The 21,049-nt window shown below is 39.9% G+C and overlaps 1 protein-coding gene across 2 annotated transcripts; it reads left to right on the forward strand.

The window, feature by feature from the left end:
* The first annotated feature begins 690 nt into the window (after nt 1-690).
* Nucleotides 691-19,283, forward strand: lysmd4 (LysM, putative peptidoglycan-binding, domain containing 4). 2 transcript variants are annotated; one of them, XM_063004548.1, is made up of 4 exons: nt 691-765; nt 9,877-10,145; nt 16,156-16,567; nt 19,164-19,283. In XM_063004548.1, the coding sequence occupies exons 1-4, from the start codon at nt 753-755 to the stop codon at nt 19,214-19,216; spliced, it is 747 nt and encodes a 248-aa protein (XP_062860618.1). In that variant the 5' UTR covers nt 691-752; the 3' UTR covers nt 19,217-19,283. The 2 variants fall into 2 exon arrangements, with proteins under 2 accessions (XP_062860618.1, XP_062860619.1); XM_063004549.1 differs by having other exon boundaries at nt 16,156-16,513.
* The last annotated feature ends 1,766 nt before the right edge of the window (nt 19,284-21,049 follow it).

Below are 21,049 nucleotides of genomic sequence, written 5' to 3' on the forward strand. Positions count from 1 at the left end.
GGGATTTTTTTAATCAAGTATTGGAATCGATTCTATAGTTTCAATACAGAATCGGAGTCGACACCATAATAAATGAAATAAACAGCAAAACTGTAACTATGATGACAAAAATAGGTTTGCGACGTTAATCTTTAATCATTGTTGTTTAATCTTTTTGTAATTTTGTTTCTTATCGTAATGCTTCTTCTAGTCTTTAGACTCAGAAGATTCAAATGAGCAAAGTCCTCGTTTAGACAAAAAGTTCTTAGACTACTGTATAAGCAATGTACCTCATAGATTCAGCCAGTCTGGAGCTTTGATTTGCAGAATCGACTCTTTAGAGTTTCAATAGAGAATTGGAATCGGAGTCGACACCAAAATAAATGAACAGCATATAAACAGCAAAAGTGTAACTATGAGGAAAAAATGTAATGCAGTGTAATTTTGTTTTTTATCGTAATGTCTTTGGACTCTTTTAGTCTATAGATTTAAATGAGCAAAGTCCTCGTTTAGACAAAACACAGGAAAGAGACGGGAAAAAATCTTAGACTAACAAGCCATGTACCTCATAGATTTTAGCCTGTCTGGAGCTATGATTTGCAGATCTTATAACACCCGAACTTTGTTGTCATTGGTCAGATCGGATCTAAAGCTTTCACACGATTGGCTGGTTACTCTAGCATACTACCTCTGTCACAACAAGCAATTTCGTGTGTGACAAGAACTTTTCTGAAGTGACCTATAGTTATTTTGGTCAGACCATGTAGCTGTTTATGAACTTGGACGGTGAGTTATGTCTATCTGCATATTTACTAGTTCTTTGTTTATTAAGTAAACAAACTATTGTAGAAAAACACGTTAATTTTAATAGTCTTTTATTGAAAGAATGTACACTGATTTAGAGCTGCTTAAAGTGAGTAACCTTGGAGTTAATCCGTTACAGTTGTACAGAAGTGTATATACACTGTTTGTCATGGCGGTCTCTGGATTTTTAAATACACACTTTATTAAACAATAAGATTATTGTGGCTTTTCTAAAAACCTGCTGGGTCTAAATAGTACATACTCCGATTAGGCATAACATTAAAACCACCTCCTTGTTTCTACACTCACTGTCCATTTTATCAGCTCCACTTACCATATAGAAGCACTTTGTAGTTCTACAATTACTGACTGTAATATTTGTATCTGTTTCTCTACATACTCTTTTAGCCTGCTTTCACCCTGTTCTTCAATGGTCAGGACCCCCACAGGACCACTTGGGTGCTGGATGATTCTCAGCACTGCAGTGACAATGACATGGTGGTGGTGTGTTAGTGTGTGTTGTGCTAGTATGAGTGGATCAGACACAGCAATGCTGCTGGAGTTTTAAACACCTCACTGTTACTGCCACTGCTGGACTGTGTATAGTCCACCAACCAAAAATATCCAGCCATCAGCGCCCCGTGGGCAGCGTCCTGTGATCTCTGATGAAGATCTAGAAGATGACCAACTTAAACAGCAGCAATAGATGAGTGATCATCTCTGACTTTACATCTACAAGGTGGACCAAGTAGGTAGGAGTGTCTAATAGAGTGGACAGTGAGTGGACACGGTATTTAAAAACTCCAGCAGTGCTGCTGTGTCTGATCCACTCATACTTGCACGACACACAACCATGTCATTGTCACTGCAGTGCTGAGAATGATCCACCATCTAAATAATACCTCCTCTGTGGTGGTTCTGTGGGGGTCCTGACCATTGAAGAACAGGGTGAAAGCAGGCTAAAAAGGTATGTAGAGAAACAGATGGACTACAGTCAGTAAATGTAGAACTACAAAGTGCTTCTATATGGTAAGTGGAGCTGATAAAATGAACAGTGAGTGTAGAAACAAGGAGGTGGTTTTAATGTTATGGCTGATCGGTGTACATCAAGTTATACTGTTAATATTATGTAATGTTATTTAACTTTGCGAGATGTTGTTTGTATGCTCATAAACACTAATGAACCAAACACTAGTGATACCTGCGTATGATATCAAATCCAAGACTCGCCTAGACTTGGACTTCTCAAGACTCCTGAAGGACACTTGTTGTTTCTGGTACCAGGACATCACCAGCAGGTCCTTTAGCTTCTGTATGTTGAGGCGTTTTACAGTGCATTCTGGTGCCATCTCTTCCATAGATAAACAATTCATGCATGCCCAGCTGTTCACAAAATTATGGAGAAACAGGATAGTCAGGCCATTTGAACTTTTTCTGTTGATCTGAGGCTTGCATGCCCATTGTAGGTGCTTTAAATTATGGGCAAGAGTTACCATGGGCATTATGACTGACCTGTAACTACACAGTGCCATACACGGAAGGGTTTGATGAACTGTGTGTTGTGACACATTCACCTCATCACCCATGTTAAAACCATCTGCAATTTGAGTCATGCACGTTTTTGAAGGGTGATTGTAATGTTTTTATATATTGTCTGTAGGTATATGCAGAATCCTCCACAGTTATTATTATTTCTGTTTCACTGGGGTATAACACTTTATATTCAAAAGGATTGGGACACCTACAAATTACACCTACAGTAGCTTTTATGACATTTCATTCTAAATCCATAGGTATCAATGTCGAGTTTCTCCCCCCATAACAGCTTGCATTCTTTTGGGAAGGCTTTCGTTTTGTCCATTCATTCAGAAAGGCATTCGTGAGGTCAGACCCTGATCCTGGACGAATGGGCCTGGCTCACATCTCAGTTTTAGTTCATCCCAAAGGTGTCAAGTCGGTTCTTCTACACCAAACGGGGCCAGTCAAGTTCTTCCACACCAAAATGACCAAACCATCCTTTTAAGGACCTTGCTTTGTTCACTGGGGCAAAGTCATACTGGAACAGAAGAGGGCCTTCCCCAAACTGTTTCCACAAAGTTGAAAGCATACAAAATGTGATGATATGCTGAAGCATTAAGGTTTTCCTTCACAGAGCAGGCCTAGACCAATCCCTGAACAACAACCCCATAGCATTATCCATCCTTTTACCAATCAGACATTTGCCAAACCCAAACCCAGACTCATCCATCAGACAGCCAGAAACATGACTCCACAGAACATGTTTCCACTGCTCCATAGTCTAATGGTGTTGTGCTTGACACCATCCCACCCTTGTCTCTCTGCTTGGTAATGTAGGGCAGCTGTTCGGCCATAGAAACCCATGCCAAGAGGCTCTAGAAGCACAGTTTACCTTTGAACTTTGTAAGTGGCTGAGTTGCTGTAATCCCTAAATGTTTACACTTGTCAATAAAACCACTCACAGTTGATCGTGGAATGTCTAGGAGGGAGGAAATTTCACGAAGTGTCTTGTTGCAGTGGTGGCATTCTAATAAAGTACCATGCTCAAATTCACTGCGCTCTTTAGAATAACCCTTTAAAATTGCTTTGTGCTTGATTTGATACACCTGTGGCATTTTCCCATTATCTACCTGCAAACTTACATGCAGTGAGTTTGATAAACACTACTAGGACTTTGACTGGAACAGTGTTCTGTGGTCAGATGAAACAGAAATTGAGCTTTAGGCTACAGACACTCAGGTTGGGTTTGACATAAAAAGAAATATGACTACATGTAAAGGAACCTAATATACACTGTTAAGTATGGTGAAGGTTATTTGATGTTGTGGGGCTGTTTGTCCCCCAAAAGCCCACGGAACCTTGTTTGGGTATTATGGACACTGTGAAATACCAGTACTTTAAATTAAAATGTGTCTGCCTCTGCCAAGAAACAGAAAATGGGTTAATCTTTCAGCAGGACAATGAACCAGAACATGTCCAGATCAACACAAAAACACATCATCCATGGCTATCTCAATCCTCTGATCTAAATCCTCTGATCTACAAAACCTGTGAGATGAGTTGAAGAGGAAAGTGCACAAGAAAGGGACCTTAGAACTTAGAGAGATTATGTATTGAGGAAGGGTTTTATATTTTCTCATGTAGCATCTTATAAAGTTGAAAAATTAAGCAGAAAATGTAAGTGCTGCTTTTTGTTGACAAAGGGAGAGTGTACAAAGTATTAAATCCTTTAATAAGGGATTTTCAATAAATCAATTTACTTTCTTTAATTTAATATAACGATTATTATCAGGGGCCAATAATTGTAAAGCGGCTGTATATTTGTGTGTATATAAAAAAAAAAAAAAACTTTATGTATAATAAGTTGATTGGCTTCTTTTATTTTCATTTTTATTAATTAATTTACTTTTTTGCAAAGATTTTCACTTAAAACCATTTACCATTCCTTAACATCAGGTCCAAGGGTCATCTGTACAAACAATCAACTTTACTGTAAGAACAAAGTACATCAATCACACAGTGGTCACTTTTTCAAAGGTCAGCAAGAAAGCCTGAAGTGTTTTATGCTTAGAGGACATTTGGATGCTAAAAAAATGCAAGTCTGCAATGAATCTGAAGCTGCTGGAACACAAATGACACTGAAAAAACCCTGCCCTAAAAAAGCGGCACCCTACACCCCAATTAGGCATGTTTGTGATCACACTGACATAGAAAGCAATTTGTGGAGGAAGAGGTTTCATGATTGTTTAATTATCTTGCCACAAGTGGATGGTATAGTGAAGAAAGAAGATTTTTAAGCACAACCTTAAATTCTAGACAGGCGTTTTAACATGGAACTAAATTGGGTGTTGCAGAAGGATAATTGCCTAAATCACATAAACCAGCTCTGAAATAGCTATATAAGGCCACGATTAACTTTGTAATTGCCCAAGATCACTTAACACCCAATGACTTCATGGCTGAACTCCACAACACATGCCACACTTTACTAAGATGCAAAAGGAGTGTCGGAATACTACAGAAAGAATTTAGATTGGCCTGCAGAGTTCTGGGACACAGTTCTATGGAGTGACAAATAAAAACTGGAACTGTTTGGCAAGACATATGAGCATAAGAATATATACCCCCTTGGTTAAGCAAGGAGGTGGGTCAGTAAGGATTCTATTGAAAATCCTTGGTGAGTTCTTATTGAGCTTGAAGCTTTTGCTCACGAAGGATGAGTAAAGACTCCACAAGCTCGGTAGCACTTACCAAAATCACTTATTATCAAGGAAAAAGGATGTTCCACCAAGCACTGAGGCTGGGGGTTAAATAATAGTGCACATGAACAATTTGTCAAAAGAACTAGATATTAGTAGTAGTACTAGTAGTAGTAATAGTATTATATTTATATTAAATTCTATACACATCACCATTATACCTTTGAAAGTGATGTGTATAGAATTAATAATAATAATAATAATACATTTTATTTATATAGCGCTTTTCAAGATACTCAAAGACGCTTTACATAAGACAAATAATCAAAACAAATACGTACATACACCATACAAATCATAGTACAAAATCAAAATAGTACATCAACATCAAGAATAATTAAGATAAAAACAAAGAGAGCAGCATAAGACAGTTCATTAAAAATTAGCTAAATTATGAGAGAGAACAATAAATATAGAACAATTTCTTAAAATTAGACAGAAACAGGACAGATTCACATGCAATCAGGAAACTGAAAACTTTACAAGTTTTAGGATCTAGGACTTCACATTTCTGTCGTGATCTAAGTATAAAAACTATTAAAAAGAATAGCAAAAATAAAAGCATTTATTTCGTGTTGTTACAAGTTAAATGCCATTTTGAATAGATGAGTTTTGAGAAGTGGCTTGAATTTGGACAGGTCAGGACAATCTCGTAGGTGTTTGGGGAGAGCATTCCATAAAGATGGAGCAGCTATGGAAAAGGCCCTGTCACCCCAGGTCCGGTGCTTGGTCCTAGAGGGTATGGACAGTAGGTTAGCCTCAGAAGAGCGAAGGCTACGGGAGGGAATGTGCTGATGGAGCAGGTCGGTGAGGTAGGATGGGGCCTGATTATGGAGAGCTTTGTGAGTGAATAGAAGAATTTTGAATTGAATGCGTTGAGCAACGGGAAGCCAATGAAGTTTTTGTAGAACAGGTGTAATATGATCACGGGAGCGAGTATGAGTAAGGAGGCGAGCAGCTGAATTCTGGATATACTGAAGTTTTTTTAGGATTTTGTTAGATGTACCATAAAGGATGCTATTGCAATAATCAATTCTGGATGTAATAAAAGCATGAATCAAGGTTTCGGCGGCAGAAAAGGAGAGTGATGGACGTAGACGTGCTATGTTTTTTAGATGAAAGAAAGCAGTTTTGGTGATGTGATTTACATGGCGGTCAAAAGAGAGGTTGCTATCAAAAATTACACCAAGATTTCGGATGTTAGAAGACGGAGACAAAGTGTCATTATCAATGGTAATTTGAAAATTTTTTGTGGTTTTTGCCAGGGTTGTAGGACCTACAATGATCATATCTGATTTTTCACAGTTTAATTTGAGGAAATTAGCTTTCATCCACAATTTCATTTCAGTGATGCAATTTGTCAGAGTGGAGTGAAGTTCAGTATTAATGGATTTGGAGGAGATGTAAAGCTGAATATCATCAGCATAGCAGTGGAAATGTAAACCATGCCGACGTATGATGTCACCAAGGGGGAGCATATAAAGAATAAACAAAAGGGGACCTAACACTGAGCCTTGGGGAACGCCTTGGGACAGTGGAGCAATGGCAGAACTACAATTGTTGATATTAACAAACTGTTGTCTGTTTACGAGATATGACCTTAACCACAAAAGGGCAGTACCAGTGATGTTGACAGAGGATTCAAGGCGGGACAGAAGAATGGAGTGATTAATGGTGTCAAAAGCTGCAGTAAGATCAAGGAGGACGAGAATATTAATTTGTCCAGAGTCTGAGGAAATAAGAAGGTCATTTGTGACTTTGAGGAGGGCTGACTCAGTGCTGTGCTGGGGGCGGAAACCAGACTGAAATGATTCAAATAGATTATTGGAATTTAGGTGATCTTTGAGCTGTGAGGCAACAACACGTTCCAGTATTTTCGACAGAAATGGAAGATTGGAAATGGGCCGAAAGTTACTCATAATGTTAGAGTCAAGTCCAGGTTTTTTAAGTATGGGAGTAACAGCAGCCAATTTGAGAGATTGAGGGACTGAGCCAGAACTAAGAGAGGAATTGATTATCTCTGTGATAAGTGATGAGATAACTGGAAAACAACCCTTAACAAGTTTTGATGGAGCAGGATCCAAAACACAAGTGGAGCTTCGCATCCCTGTTAAGATCTCAGATAGGTCCAAATGAGACACAGGTGAGAACTGAGACAGAGGCTGGGTAATAAATTGAGATGAGATAGGCGGAGAAACAGAGATGACAGGGGAAACTGTCAGAAAATTGTGGATATTCTCAACTTTTGTTTGAAAAAATGAGAGGTAAGAGTTACACTTGTCAACTGTAAAGGAATTGGTAGTATTGTCAACTGGTTTGAGAAGTTTATTTATTGTGGAAAAGAGAGTCTTAGGATTTGTTGATCCAGCATGTATGAGTTCGGAATAGTAAGTGGATCGGGCTGCCGTAAGAGCGTCTTTGTAATGTTGAAGATAATCATAATAAATCTGATAATGTACTGTTAGACCGGTTTTCTTATAAAGTCTTTCAAGCTGGCGTTTACGGGATTTCATTTGGTGAAGCTCAATTGTGTACCATGGTGCAGAATGACTAAATGAAACAAATTTGGTTCTCAAAGGAGCCAGCTCATCAAGACATGAGGCGAGTATGTCATTATAGTAATCGACAAGGTCAGATGAATTACTAGACAGTACAGGACAGACAGACATCTTTTTAACAAGAGAATCTGAGAAAGCAGAGGGAGAGATATATTGAAGATTCCTGAAGGATATTTTACGTTTAGCTCTAGTGATGGGCCTAGTGACCTCAATGTCCATGATGATTGTCAAATGATCAGAGACAGTAAGGTCATGGCTGGACGGCTGATGAACTAGGACACCAGTAGAGCAGACAAGGTCAAGAGTATGACCTTTTTTATGAGTTGGAAAATTTATATGTTGTGTGAAATTATAACACTGTAACAATTCCAAAAATTCCCTGGCAAATTTACAGTTGTTGTCATCAATATGGATGTTAAAATCACCCATAAGCAGTACAGAGGATGAGAGGGCACTAAGCTGGGTTAAAAAATCTGAAAAATCAGAGAGAAAGGAAGCGTTTGGCTTTGGCGGACGATAAACTACAGCAGTGACCAGAGGAGTAGGCCCTGACAACTTGAAAGCCAGGTGTTCAAAAGAAAGAGCAGCAGGAAAAGACAAAGGTTATTTTTTTTAATTGAAAAGAAATATACTACTACTAGTACTACTACTAATAATAATAATAATATTTATTGTGGTCCAGTTCCGATGCTCACATGCCCGTTGTTGGTGCATTCGGCGGTGGATAGGGTCAGCAACCTGACTGGTCTGCGGCTATGCAGCCCCATACACAACAACTTGCAATGCACTTTGTATTCTGACACCTTTCTATCAGTACCAGCTTTAACTACTTCAGCAGTTTGAGCTACAGTAGCTCGTCTGTTGGATCGGATCACACGAGCCAGCCTTCGCTCCCCACGTGTATCCCACATAAAAAAAAGAACCACAATTACGTGTCTCCACACATGGAAGGATTCAGCGCTCATCAGGACACATCACCACCTCACCACTATTGTAATTTACTGTTTGTAAATTAAGCAACAGCAGCCTAACAGTAGTCAGTATTAGACGCCACAGCCTTTGTGTCCTCTGACATCCATTAGTCTATCCATTGGAGTCGCCCAACAACCTGTCAGTGGTTCATTGTTGATAAATGCTTACCACAACTGGCTGCGAGCATTGCTCCCTTGCTGTTTTGAAGATCCTGTACTTTAACCCAATCAAATGACCCTAACAATGTTGGTCCATATTAAGGTTACTTTGGTCTTTATTCTAATCATATCTGCTGCATTCCTCATGTGTACTGTAAGTAACATTTGATGTATTCCTGTCAGTGACAATGCACATTTTTGGGGGCTGTTCTAATGTTTTGGCTCATCATTGTGTCACATTATCAGTCACGTGCATGATTATATCTGCTTTACATATGTACATATGTATGTGAATGGAATATTTAGTGGGTGCAATGGAATTGTAGATATACACTCATCAAGCACATTTTAGGAGCACCTATTTGGTACATACACTGATCAACCATAACATCAATGGTCAGGACCACCACAGAGCAGGTATTATTTAGGTGGTGGATCATTTTCAGTATTAGTGTGTGTTGTGCTGGTATGAGTGGATCAGACACAGCAGCGCTGCTGAAGTTTTTAAATACTGTGTCCACTCACTGTCCACTCTACTAGACATTCCTACCTAGTTGGTCCACCTTGTAGATATAAAGTCAGAGATAATCGCTCATCTGTTGCTGCTTTTCGAGTTGGTCATCTTGTAGACCGTCATCAGTGGTCACAGGATGCTGCTCATGGGGCGCTGTTGGCTGGAGGACTATTCTCAGTCCAGCAGTGACAGTGAGGTGTTTAAAAACTCCAGCAGCATTGCTGTGTCTTATCCACTCATACCAGCACAACACATACTAACACACCACCACCATGTCAGTCTCACTGCAGTGCTGAGAATGACCAAATAATACCTGCTCTGTAGTGGTCCTGGGAGAGTCCTGACCATTGAAGAACAGCATAAAGGAGGACTAACAAAGCATGCAGAGAATCAGATGGACTACAGTCAGTAATTGTAGAACTACAAAGTGCTCCTATATGGTAAGTGGAGCTGATAAAATGAACAGTGAGTGTAGAAACAAGGAGGTGGTTTTAATGTTATGGCTGATCAGTGTATGTACATAGCTATTAAGATTTGGAATAATGTATATAGAAATTATTAATAGGGACTATTCATAAAAAATGTCTAACACTGCTTTATTGCTTTCACTACAGAGATGCGGCATGAGGACGCACCCCGAGCCTTTCAGGCTCCTGTTGACGTTCACGCCAGCGCAGATGGACAGGTCTACATGTTCAGGGGAAGAGCAGAAGAGCTGGAGACCTCCTCGGATGACGAGGAGCTCAACGTCATAGAGCTTCGTCCACGTAGCCGTGACTTTACCTCACAGGGTCGAAACGGAGCAGGAGAGATGCTGCTGCTTGAAAGACACATATCACATGAGGATAATCTCAACAAACTAGCACTGCAGTATGGATGCAAGGTAGCTTACAACTTATATAGTGTCCCTAAATATGTTTTGTCAATTTGCAGATTTGATTTTCTTGATTTTCTTTTTATTTGGAATTTGTCGGATCTACTGTGTATATAATAAAGAACTACTGCTTGTTTGTTGGAGGCATGGTGGCTTAGTGGGTAGCACTGTCGCCTCACAGCAAGAAGGTCCTGGGTTCGATCCCCAGGCGGTGCGGTCCGGGTCCTTTCTGTGCCGAGTTTGCATGTTCTCCCCATGTCTGCGTGGGTTTCCTCCAGGAGCTCCGGTTTCCTCCCACAGTCCAAAAACAGGTCAGCCAGGTTAATTGGAGACACTTTATTGCCCTATATGTGAATGGGTGTGTGTGTGTGTGTGTGTGTGTGTCTGCCCTGCGATGAACTGGCATCCTGTCCAGGGTGTTACTGTATGCCTTGTGTCCATTTAAAAGCTGGGATAGGCTCCAGCAGCCCCCCCGCCCCTTATTGGACACTATAATACAGAACTACTGTGACACTATAATACAGAACTACTCTGACACTATATACACTCCACTTAAGGCAATGGTGATAACCTATATTTTTACTATTTCTAGTGAATAATAACAACTGTAAAACAACACAGTGATCTTTTACACTAGCCCACCATTGCTGAGATCCATGCTATCAGCCAGTCTTACTGGAAGATTATGGTGATTTTGTTAAAAGTAAATTAGGGATGTCCCAATCCGATCTCAAAGATCAGAATCGGGACAGATCAAGTCATTTTTTAACTGATCGGTATCGGCTTTACTAAGGCCGATCCTAAGCCCGATTTTTCGTTTTACGTCAGCATGTCCGCTGTGTGGAAATACTTTAAATTGGAAAGTGAAACGAGTCCAACAGCGGTGTAATGTCTGCAATGCGAGCGTTTCACGAGGCGGTAGGAGCAGAGCTGCGTTCATTACTGTAGAATTTTACTATTTATATGGTGTGTGAGTCAAGCATCACACCGGTTTACAAAACAATAACTTTTGATCCGAGTATGAAAACTTCAGGACCATAACATACAGCTTTTACGAGTTTACGTGTTAAGACTGAACGACATCTCAGTATCAAGCACTCTGATTGGCTTAGTTATGTAACCGAGCGTCGTAGTGATGCACTTGCTTAATAAAGAAATAAATACACCGTATATTCACAAATTGTCGGGAGCATAACACTTTATTAACTTCTTCTGTTACGGTACCGAATAGCGGACAGCTGGTCATCGCGTTAGCCAAGCACACTATTCCATGCACTATGGAAGCCCCAAAGGGTCAAAACACACTCACTTCGCGTAGAAACGTCCATCAAACCATTGTCACAATCAGGGGCGATTTAATGCACGGGCTTACCTGGGCTTCAGCCCAGGGGCCCCGAATAATTGAGGGCCCCGGATTGGCTGTTTTATTTTTTATTTATTGTGTTAGTTATTTTGGTTAATAAGAATGGGCAAGCTTACAAACCAATGATTTTGTAAATAAATTACACGTTATTCATATTTCTGACTGCCAGATAAACTTTAACAAGCTGCTGTAATTCTGATTGGTGGTTTAAGTTAAGCAACGTGAACCAGAGCAGTAGAAAGAACAGAGTGGCGACACTCCCATAGGGAACCGTTGTAACCGTTGGGGGCGGGACATTCTCTATCTACGGCTCTGACGTGAACGTAAGAGCTAGTATGTGAGTGACATTCAGCTCAGCCAATCAGAATGCAGCACCAGGTTTATACATGCGTTCGGACGTTCTGCAGTTAGTTTTGTATATGAGACTCGCCTTATGATCCCAGCATTGAAGTTCGGGTTCTGGAACTATGCGATCTAAAGTGCTGTAACCCTCACTGAAGTCCTGACTAAACAGTTAAAGTGACTCTACCCTGTCATGTGCCTTTATTCCCACACCTCCACCACCGCAGAGCAAAAGACCCGTAACATCCCGCGGCTAGGTGAGCCGACCCTCTACGGTAGCAAGTGGCTAATGCTAGCGGTAAAGTGCCGCGATAGCGAAAGTATATCTGTGTAACCTGCTTAACGTTACTAGACATATACAGTGTATCACAAAAGTGAGTACACCCCTCACATTTCTGCAAATATTTCATTATATCTTTTCATGGGACAACACTATAGACATGAAACTTGGATATAACTTAGAGTAGTCAGTGTACAGCTTGTATAGCAGTGTAGATTTACTGTCTTCTGAAAATAACTCAACACACAGCCATTAATGTCTAAATAGCTGGCAACATAAGTGAGTACACCCCACAGTGAACATGTCCAAATTGTGCCCAAATGTGTCGTTGTCCCTCCCTGGTGTCATGTGTCAAGGTCCCAGGTGTAAATGAGGAGCAGGGCTGTTAAATTTGGTGTTTTGGGTACAATTCTCTCATACTGGCCACTGGATATTCAACATGGCACCTCATGGCAAAGAACTCTCTGAGGATGTGAGAAATAGAATTGTTGCTCTCCACAAAGATGGCCTGGGCTATAAGAAGATTGCTAACACCCTGAAACTGAGCTACAGCATGGTGGCCAAGGTCATACAGCGGTTTTCCAGGACAGGTTCCACTCGGAACAGGCTTCGCCAGGGTCGACCAAAGAAGTTGAGTCCACGTGTTCGGCGTCATATCCAGAGGTTGGCTTTAAAAAATAGACACATGAGTGCTGCCAGCATTGCTGCAGAGGTTGAAGACGTGGGAGGTCAGCCTGTCAGTGCTCAGACCATACGCCGCACACTGCATCAACTCGGTCTGCATGGTCGTCATCCCAGAAGGAAGCTGACGCACAAGAAAGCCCGCAAACAGTTTGCTGAAGACAAGCAGTCCAAGAACATGGATTACTGGAATGCCCTGTGGTCTGACGAGACCAAGATAAACTTGTTTGGCTCAGATGGTGTCCAGCATGTGTGGCGGCGCCCTGGTGAGAAGTACCAAGACAACTGTATCTTGCCTACAGTCAAGCATGGTGGTGGTAGCATCATGGTCTTGGGCTGCATGAGTGTTGCTGGCACTGGGGAGCTGCAGTTCATTGAGGGAAACATGAATTCCAACATGTACTGTGACATTCTGAAACAGAGCATGATCCCCTCCCTTCGAAAACTGGGCCTCATGGCAGTTTTCCAACAGGATAACGACCCCAAACACAACCTCTAAGATGACAACTGCCTTTCTGAGGAAGCTGAAGGTAAAGGTGATGGACTAAACCCAATTGAGCACCTGTGGCGCATCCTCAAGTGGAAGGTGGAGGAGTTCAAGGTGTCTAACATCCACCAGCTCCGTGATGTCATCATGGAGGAGTGGAAGAGGATTCCAGTAGCAACCTGTGCAGCTCTGGTGAATTCCATGCCCAGGAGGGTTAAGGCAGTGCTAGATAATAATGGTGGTCACACAAAATATTGACACTTTGGGCACAATTTGTACTCACTTATGTTGCCAGCCATTTAGACATTAATGGCTGTGTGTTGAGTTATTTTCAGAAGACAGTAAATCTACACTGCTATACACTGACTACTCTAAGTTATATCCAAGTTTCATGTCTATAGTGTTGTCCCATGAAAAGATATAATAAAATATTTGAAGAAATGTGAGGGGTGTACTCACTTTTGTGATACACTGTATATATACAGTGGGGCCAAAAAGTATTTAGTCAGCCACTGATTGTGCAAGTTCTCCTACTTAGAAAGATGAGAGAGGTCTGTAATTTTCATCATAGGTACACTTCAACTATGAGAGACAAAATGGGAAAAAAAAATCCAGGAAATCACATTGTAGGATTTTTAAAGAATTTATTTGTAAATTATGGTGGAAAATAAGTATTTGGTCAATAACAAAAGTTCAACTCAATACTTAACCTGTAACATGTAACATAACCTTTGTTGGCAATGACAGAGGTGAAACGTTTCCTGTAAGTCTTCACCAGGTTTGCACACACTGTAGCTGGTATTTTGGCCCATTCCTCCATGCAGATCTCCTCTAGAGCAGTGATGTTTTGGGGCTGTCGCTGGGCAACATGGACTCCACAAATTTTCTATGGGGTTGAGGCCTGGAGACTGGCTAGGCCACTCCAGGACCTTGAAATGCTTTTTACGGAGCCACTCCTTCGTTGCCCGAGCGGTGTGTTTGGAATCATTGTCATGCTGGAAGACCCAGCCACGTTCCATCTTCAATGCTCTCACTGATGGAAGGAGGTTTTGGCTTAAAATCTCACGATACATGGCCCTGTTCATTCTTCCCTTAACACGGATCAGTCATCCTGTCCCCTTTGCAGAAAAACAGCCCCAAAGCATGATGTTTCCACCCCAATGCTTCACAGTAGGTATGGTGTTCTTGGGTTCTTCTTCTTCCTCCAAACACGACAAGTTGAGTTTTTACCAAAAAGTTCCATTTTGGTTTCATCTGACCACATGATATTCTCCCAATTCTCTTCTGGATCATCCATATGCTCTCTGGCAAACTTCAGACAGGCCTGGACATGTACTGGCTTAAGCAGGGGGACACGCCTGGCACTGCAGGATTTGAGTCCCTCTCGGCATAGTGTGTATACTGATGGTAGCCTTTGTTACTTTGGTCCCAGCTCTCTGCAGGTCATTCATCAGGTCCCTCCGTGTAGTTCTGGGATTTTTGCTCACCGTTCTCATGATCATTTTGATCATTTTCTGGTGCAGGTCTACAATTTTCTTCCTGGTGTCCTTCGACAGCTCTTTGGTCTTGGCCATGGTTGAGTTTGGAGTCTGACTGTTTGAGGCTGTGGACAGGTGTCTTTTATACAGATAACGATGTCAAACAGGTGCCATTAATACAGGTAACGAGTGGAGGACAGAAGAGCTTCTTAAAGAAGAAGTTACAGGTCTGTGAGAGCCAGAAATCTTGCTTGTTTGTTATTGACCAAATACTTATTTTCCACCATAATTTACAAATAAATTCTTAAAAAATCCTACAATGTGATTTCCTGGATTTTTTTTTTTCTCATTTTGTCTCTCATAGTTGAAGTGTACCTATGATGAAAATTACAGACCTCTCTCATCTTTCTAAGTAGGAGAACTTGCACAATCAGTGGCTGACTAAATACTTTTTGACCCCACTGTATATAGAGGGGGGCCCAAAATAATTTTTTGCACTGGGGCCCATGAGCTCCTAGTTACGCCACTGAACTCTGTTGTCTTGCGTTGTGTACTGATTTTATGAAAACTATACGTGGGGGCCCACAACCAGCCGTAGCCCCTGGGCCCACAGGCAGGTTAAATCGGCTCTGGTCACAATACAACCACAGAAAAGTTTGTTACAGTTACAACACGCATACAAGTATGGTGGCTCATAAGAAACAAACCAGATATCATTTAACCAAACGATCTACAATTACGATACGGCACCTAAAAAATAAACACTCAGCCGAATACAGCGAGTTTATTATTATAAGATGAGAAAAGGAACCGGCTGTCCGCTAACACGGCAGAGATGCTGATTTTCCTCAAAAAGAACCTTCACTTCATTTTGAGTGTTCTAGTTTTACTACTACAATGCTGCACTAAGTTTGTTTACTTTTATTTTGTAAAAATAAAAGAACATTAAGCAATAGCTTGGATGCAGCCAATTTTTTTTCCTACAGCACTACAGAGCTATTCAGTTGTTAAACATATACATTGGATTAATTTGAATAACTGTAATGTACTTAAAGTTTACACTGTTTGAACAGTATTATCTAGTTCTTATCTAGACAATATCTAGAAAATACAAGTATCGGTTTGAGACTCTGTATTGGATCGGGATCAAAATTAATGATCGGGATCGGGAACAAAAAAACGTGATCGGGACATCCCTAAAGTAAATGTAATCCTGCTGCCCAAAGGCAATCATGATTACAGCCTTATGCTGAGCAGTTATGTGCACTCAATGTCTATCAAACTGCTAGTGTTAACAGTAAATGGAAATACAAATGGAAAATTAGCTATATTTAAGATGCATCTGCTTTATATATCATACATACAGTAAATTTTTGTTTGATTTTTAGGTAGCGGACATAAAGCGAGTAAATAACCTCATAAAGGAGCAGGACTTATATGCACTGAAGTTCATTAAAATCCCTGTAAAGAAGCACAGCCTGCTGACTGAGACTAACTCCGAGCTCCATCATCCTCAGCAAAGATCTTCCTCTAGTGCACTAGGAGCTTCTGATCAGCTTCAGAATTCAGCAACAGCAGATTCCTCATTTAGTTCTCAAGTCCAACAATACATGGACTTCTTCAAAGAGGTGGACAATGACATTGAGCAACTGATCCAGAGCACAGAGACTCAGGAGGAAGCATTCACACACGGCTCTGATGGAAGTAAATCGTGGGGATTTAGAGGCCAACGTCTCATCAGCTACGGTGCAGACTGGGGCATCCGGTGGTGGAACGCTGTTATTGCTATGCTATGTATTGGTATTGTTTTGCCAGTTTTCTATGTGGTGTATTTTACAATTCAAAATAGCAAAGCTGGAGAGACTAACAGTACTAGTACACTAAATAATTTAGGAGCGAGCATTAGCACAGTCAGTCCTAAGAGTATAATTAGGAGCCATCTGGAAAACCAACAGATATAAATAAAATAGATGCTGCTCTTGGCTGGTGCCTTGGGTACGTGGCCTTTTAATTCTGTGGCAACTTGAATTTTGATACCTCACTGATTAAGGAAATGTACGCCAAAGCTCTCTCACGTTCCAGGTACTGATAAAAATATTTTTCAGTCTCTCTGGCTGCCCTAGTCTCTGCACACAGGGAAAAAAAATCAGCAATAATTAACCAGTCATCACAAGCAGCAGTTGATCAACAATTTTAGGTGTTATGAAAAGCATATTGCTTGTCTAATAGTGTTATTGGTTTTTAGTACTACGAGGGTTCTTCAAAAAGTTTCCGTGCCTTTTTAACTGTATTTATTACGAATTTCAAAAACAAATTACATTATTTTTTTATATAGTCACCTTCCGATTAATTTTTTCCAGTGTCGTACCAACTTTTGATGCCATCAGCAAAATGTTTTTGGTTTAGCACGTAGCCACTGATCAAAATCTTCTTCCCCTTAATGCTTCTTTGAGCAGTTCACAAAAGGTGGAAATCAGATGGCGCTAAATCCGGACTATAAGCTCTCTCTCAGTCTCTCAGACACGACCAGTTACTACTCCTTCTTCCTCACTGTTTCCAACCAAAATATAAAAGTGCGGAAACTTTTTTAAGATCCCTCGTATAATAGCACATTATTGTGTGGCAAACAGAATGTGCAGACTGGAGTTTACTATCAGTGTGTCAAATGTGTCTTCAGGATGATTTGGTTTAAACTTTACAGGTTTACAGGTGCGAAGAAGCCAGTTTTCAAACTAGTATGCATTAATTTTAATAAGTGGTATTGTAAAAGTGAAAGGGTGAAAAGAAAATTATGAAATGTATTTGCTAGGGCTGGCTCGATACCACTTTTTTATGTCCAATACCAATACAGATAATGCAAACTGAGTATCTGCCGATACCGATACCAATCCGATACCGTCATTTCTCCTCTCAAACAACTAAGCAGTAATAATAGACCTCTCAATGCACCATGGTTAAACTAGCTCTCTAAATAACAATGCTCAGACTGTGAAACAAATATTGTAAAGGAATAAATACAGAACCTACAACATCACACTTATGCAAAACTGCTGTTTTTATTTCAACTTTTACACACAAAACATTTAGCAGCATTTTTGGCTCGTTTAACAGCACCGTACAAACATTTAAAATAAAATTTAAAGTCCAACTTTATCTGTATTTAACAAATAAATTATAATTTCAATATAAAATCTGTCAACTCTCAAGTCTACACCTTGAAGAGGCAGCGAAAAATTATAAAATAAATCATAAAAATGATTTATAAACAATAAAAAAATGAAACAATTAAATAATAAAAAATTTACAAATGTATTGTAAATGTATTTAATCCATTAGTGTTATGAATAAACAAACTACACTGTTTCCCGTTTAGCCACAGATGTCCTCTTTAAAATCCAGCAAGTTTTTTAATAAGCGCTCTTTGGTTTTTAATAATCTACAAACGTGACAGAACTTTAAAATTTTAACACTGCATCAATTCTCACTGGTCTATCGCGTTTGATTGACATCAACATCTTCCAATTGTATACACTTTGACGACACGCCGTAAAACAGTGTTTTTAGACGTGGCAGTAGCAGATTTTTTCAAATGCTAAAAAGTTTAAGTAGATTAGTGTGTTTTCATTTCTGAATGGCCTTATTTACATTAAGTGTTATTTACATTTAGCAACAGTATTGGATCGGATTACATGTTTTTTTCCCTCCGATATCCGATCCAGGGATTTGGTACAGTATCGGATCGGTGCCAGCCCTAGTATTTGCCCAGTCAAACTAATAGAATTGTGCCAAAGAGTATTTCTATTGTTTAAATATAGGTCATAAACAGTATTATTTTCTTTGTTGCACAACTCAGTACAAAGTTCTAAATTGTCTGTGTATACAAAAAAAGCATAAATACTCAGGGGCTTTATGGATTGGGTTTTAATGGCTAAGCCTAAGATCACCATGTGCAATGCCAAGCATTGAATCTAGTGATGTAAATTAGATTATTTTGGAGTAGTGAAACATTTTCTGGAATGTTCGCTCACACTACAACATGTTACGTGCCAACTGTAAGGTCAGTCTTTTCAGAAGAGTGAAGGCTGTTACTGCTGCAAGGGTCTATTGTAAAGGCTAGGGTTTTTAAAACAAGCTAATTTGGATGCTCAGTTGATGCTATGTTCTTTACTTAATGGTGGATAAATATTAAAAATAGATATCTTGATATGGTCACAGAGACATAGGACAAGTGTTTGTCTTAAATGGAAATGTATTGTTTGTGTGTTCCTATATGAAGTGCAATAGCTGCCTGAAATGAACAGAAAATATAAATGAGGTATAAAATCTACTACAACTAAAATGTGTCTGAGGAATATTTGAAGTATCTAACGTATGTGTTTTTTTGTTTGTTTTTTAGCACTGTACAGCACTGTATGCAGTGTTCAGGATGTGTTCAGGAGCTGTTTTTAGTTGCCTACATTGTTTGATTGGACATTGCAAACGGTTCTTAAAAATTAAAGCTGCAACATTACGCTTATGCATGGGTCAGTTATTGTATGTTTACATTTTTTTTCTGATCAAAGACTTTTACTAATAGCAGTGTTAGATAAATGAGTGACTGAATTATTGAATTAATTAAACCTTTATATAGTACCTTCTACACTTGCTAAAGTATTTTGTCCAAATGGCCAGCACCAAAAAAAACAGGTCTTTCATAAATGAGAAGCTGAATTATCCTGAATTCCGACTTGGAATATTGATTTCTCAAGCTATAAATTAATTGGCAAGTTATTGACTAAATCAGTGAATTAATGAACAAGTACATGTTTCTAGTGGATTAGCTTGCAATAGTGCAATACGCAAAGAGCAAATTCTTTAATTAAAAAAATAATAATTAAAAATGTTATGATAGCCGCTCAGGTGGCGTAGCGGTAAAACATATGCTGTTCACCAGAGCTGAGATCTCGAATACATCGTATTGAATCTCGGTTCTGCCTGTCGGCTGAGGCTGAGCGGCCGCATGAACAACGATTGGCCTGTTGTTCAGATAGGGGCAGGATTAAGCCGGATTGGGACTCTCTCTCAGACTGTTGCGATTGTGACCTCTGCTGGCTGGTTGGTGGCGCCTACACGGAGATGGGAAAGGAGTGCGGTAGAGGGTGTGACTCTCCGTACACAGCGCTGTACTGCACTGCACTCGTCAAGTGCAGGTGATAAGATGTTGGATTGCTGTGCACGTGTCGGAGGGGGCGTGGAGCAGCCTCGTCCTCCCCAATCAGGAGCAGGGACCAGCATTAGTGAGAGGATGATTGATGGGCAGAAACTGGATGCGCTAAAGTGGGAGAAAAAGGGAAAAAAATAAATAAAAATGTTATGATAAGTAAGTGTAGGTTATAAACATAAATCAATCACTTTGAGCCTATCATCAAAGTCAAGCAGATATTTTAAACCTCTTCATAACTTTTTGGGACTACAGTGAGAGCTACTATCTCTAACAGTGGTAGTCTACTGGGTAGAGCTGTGGGTTACCAACTAGAAGCTTGTGGCTTTGAATCCCAGCTCTGCCATGCATCTACTGTTGGGCCCCTGAGCAAAGCCTTTAACCCTCTTGGCTCCAGGGGTGTCATACAATGTCTGACTCCAGCTCCCAAAAAGTGGAAATATGTGGGAAAAAAAAAAATTAATTGTACTGTACACATGCATATGTATATAGGACAAATAAAGGCATTCCATCTGCACTTTTTCTAGAAGTCACAGATAATCATTCAGAACGTAACAAAAAATGCCGGAAGGACAAGGTATTAATTGGAGAGTATTAAAAAGAAAATGATTGTAAACTAAATTAAACATTAATGCTTATCTGATGTTTGGGGGGAAATTAAGCAGCTGAAAAAATAGAAATAATAACAGACAAATTACACAAAGGATCTTCAAAAAGTTTCTGGACTTTTATATTTTCTTTAAAATGGTGAGGGTGGGAGGAGTAGTAATTGGTCGTGTCTGAGAGACGGAGAGCTCATAGTCTGGATTTAGCACCATTTGATTTCCACCTTTTTGGAACGCTCAAAGACGCTTTAAGGAGAAGAAGATTTTCATGTGATGATGTTAAAGCAGCGGTGCATCAGTGGCTATGCGCTCAACCAAAAACATTTTTTGATGATGGCATTAAAAAGTTAGTGCGATGCTGGGAAAAATGCATCAGAAGGTGACTATTTATTAAGAATGAAAAAAATAAAACAGATTACATCACTTTTCTTCATAGAGTTAAAAAAAAAAAAAAGTGCAGAAACTTTTTGAAAAACC

This window comes from Trichomycterus rosablanca, chromosome 11, assembly GCF_030014385.1.
Source record: "Trichomycterus rosablanca isolate fTriRos1 chromosome 11, fTriRos1.hap1, whole genome shotgun sequence".
Classification (NCBI taxonomy): domain Eukaryota; kingdom Metazoa; phylum Chordata; class Actinopteri; order Siluriformes; family Trichomycteridae; genus Trichomycterus; species Trichomycterus rosablanca.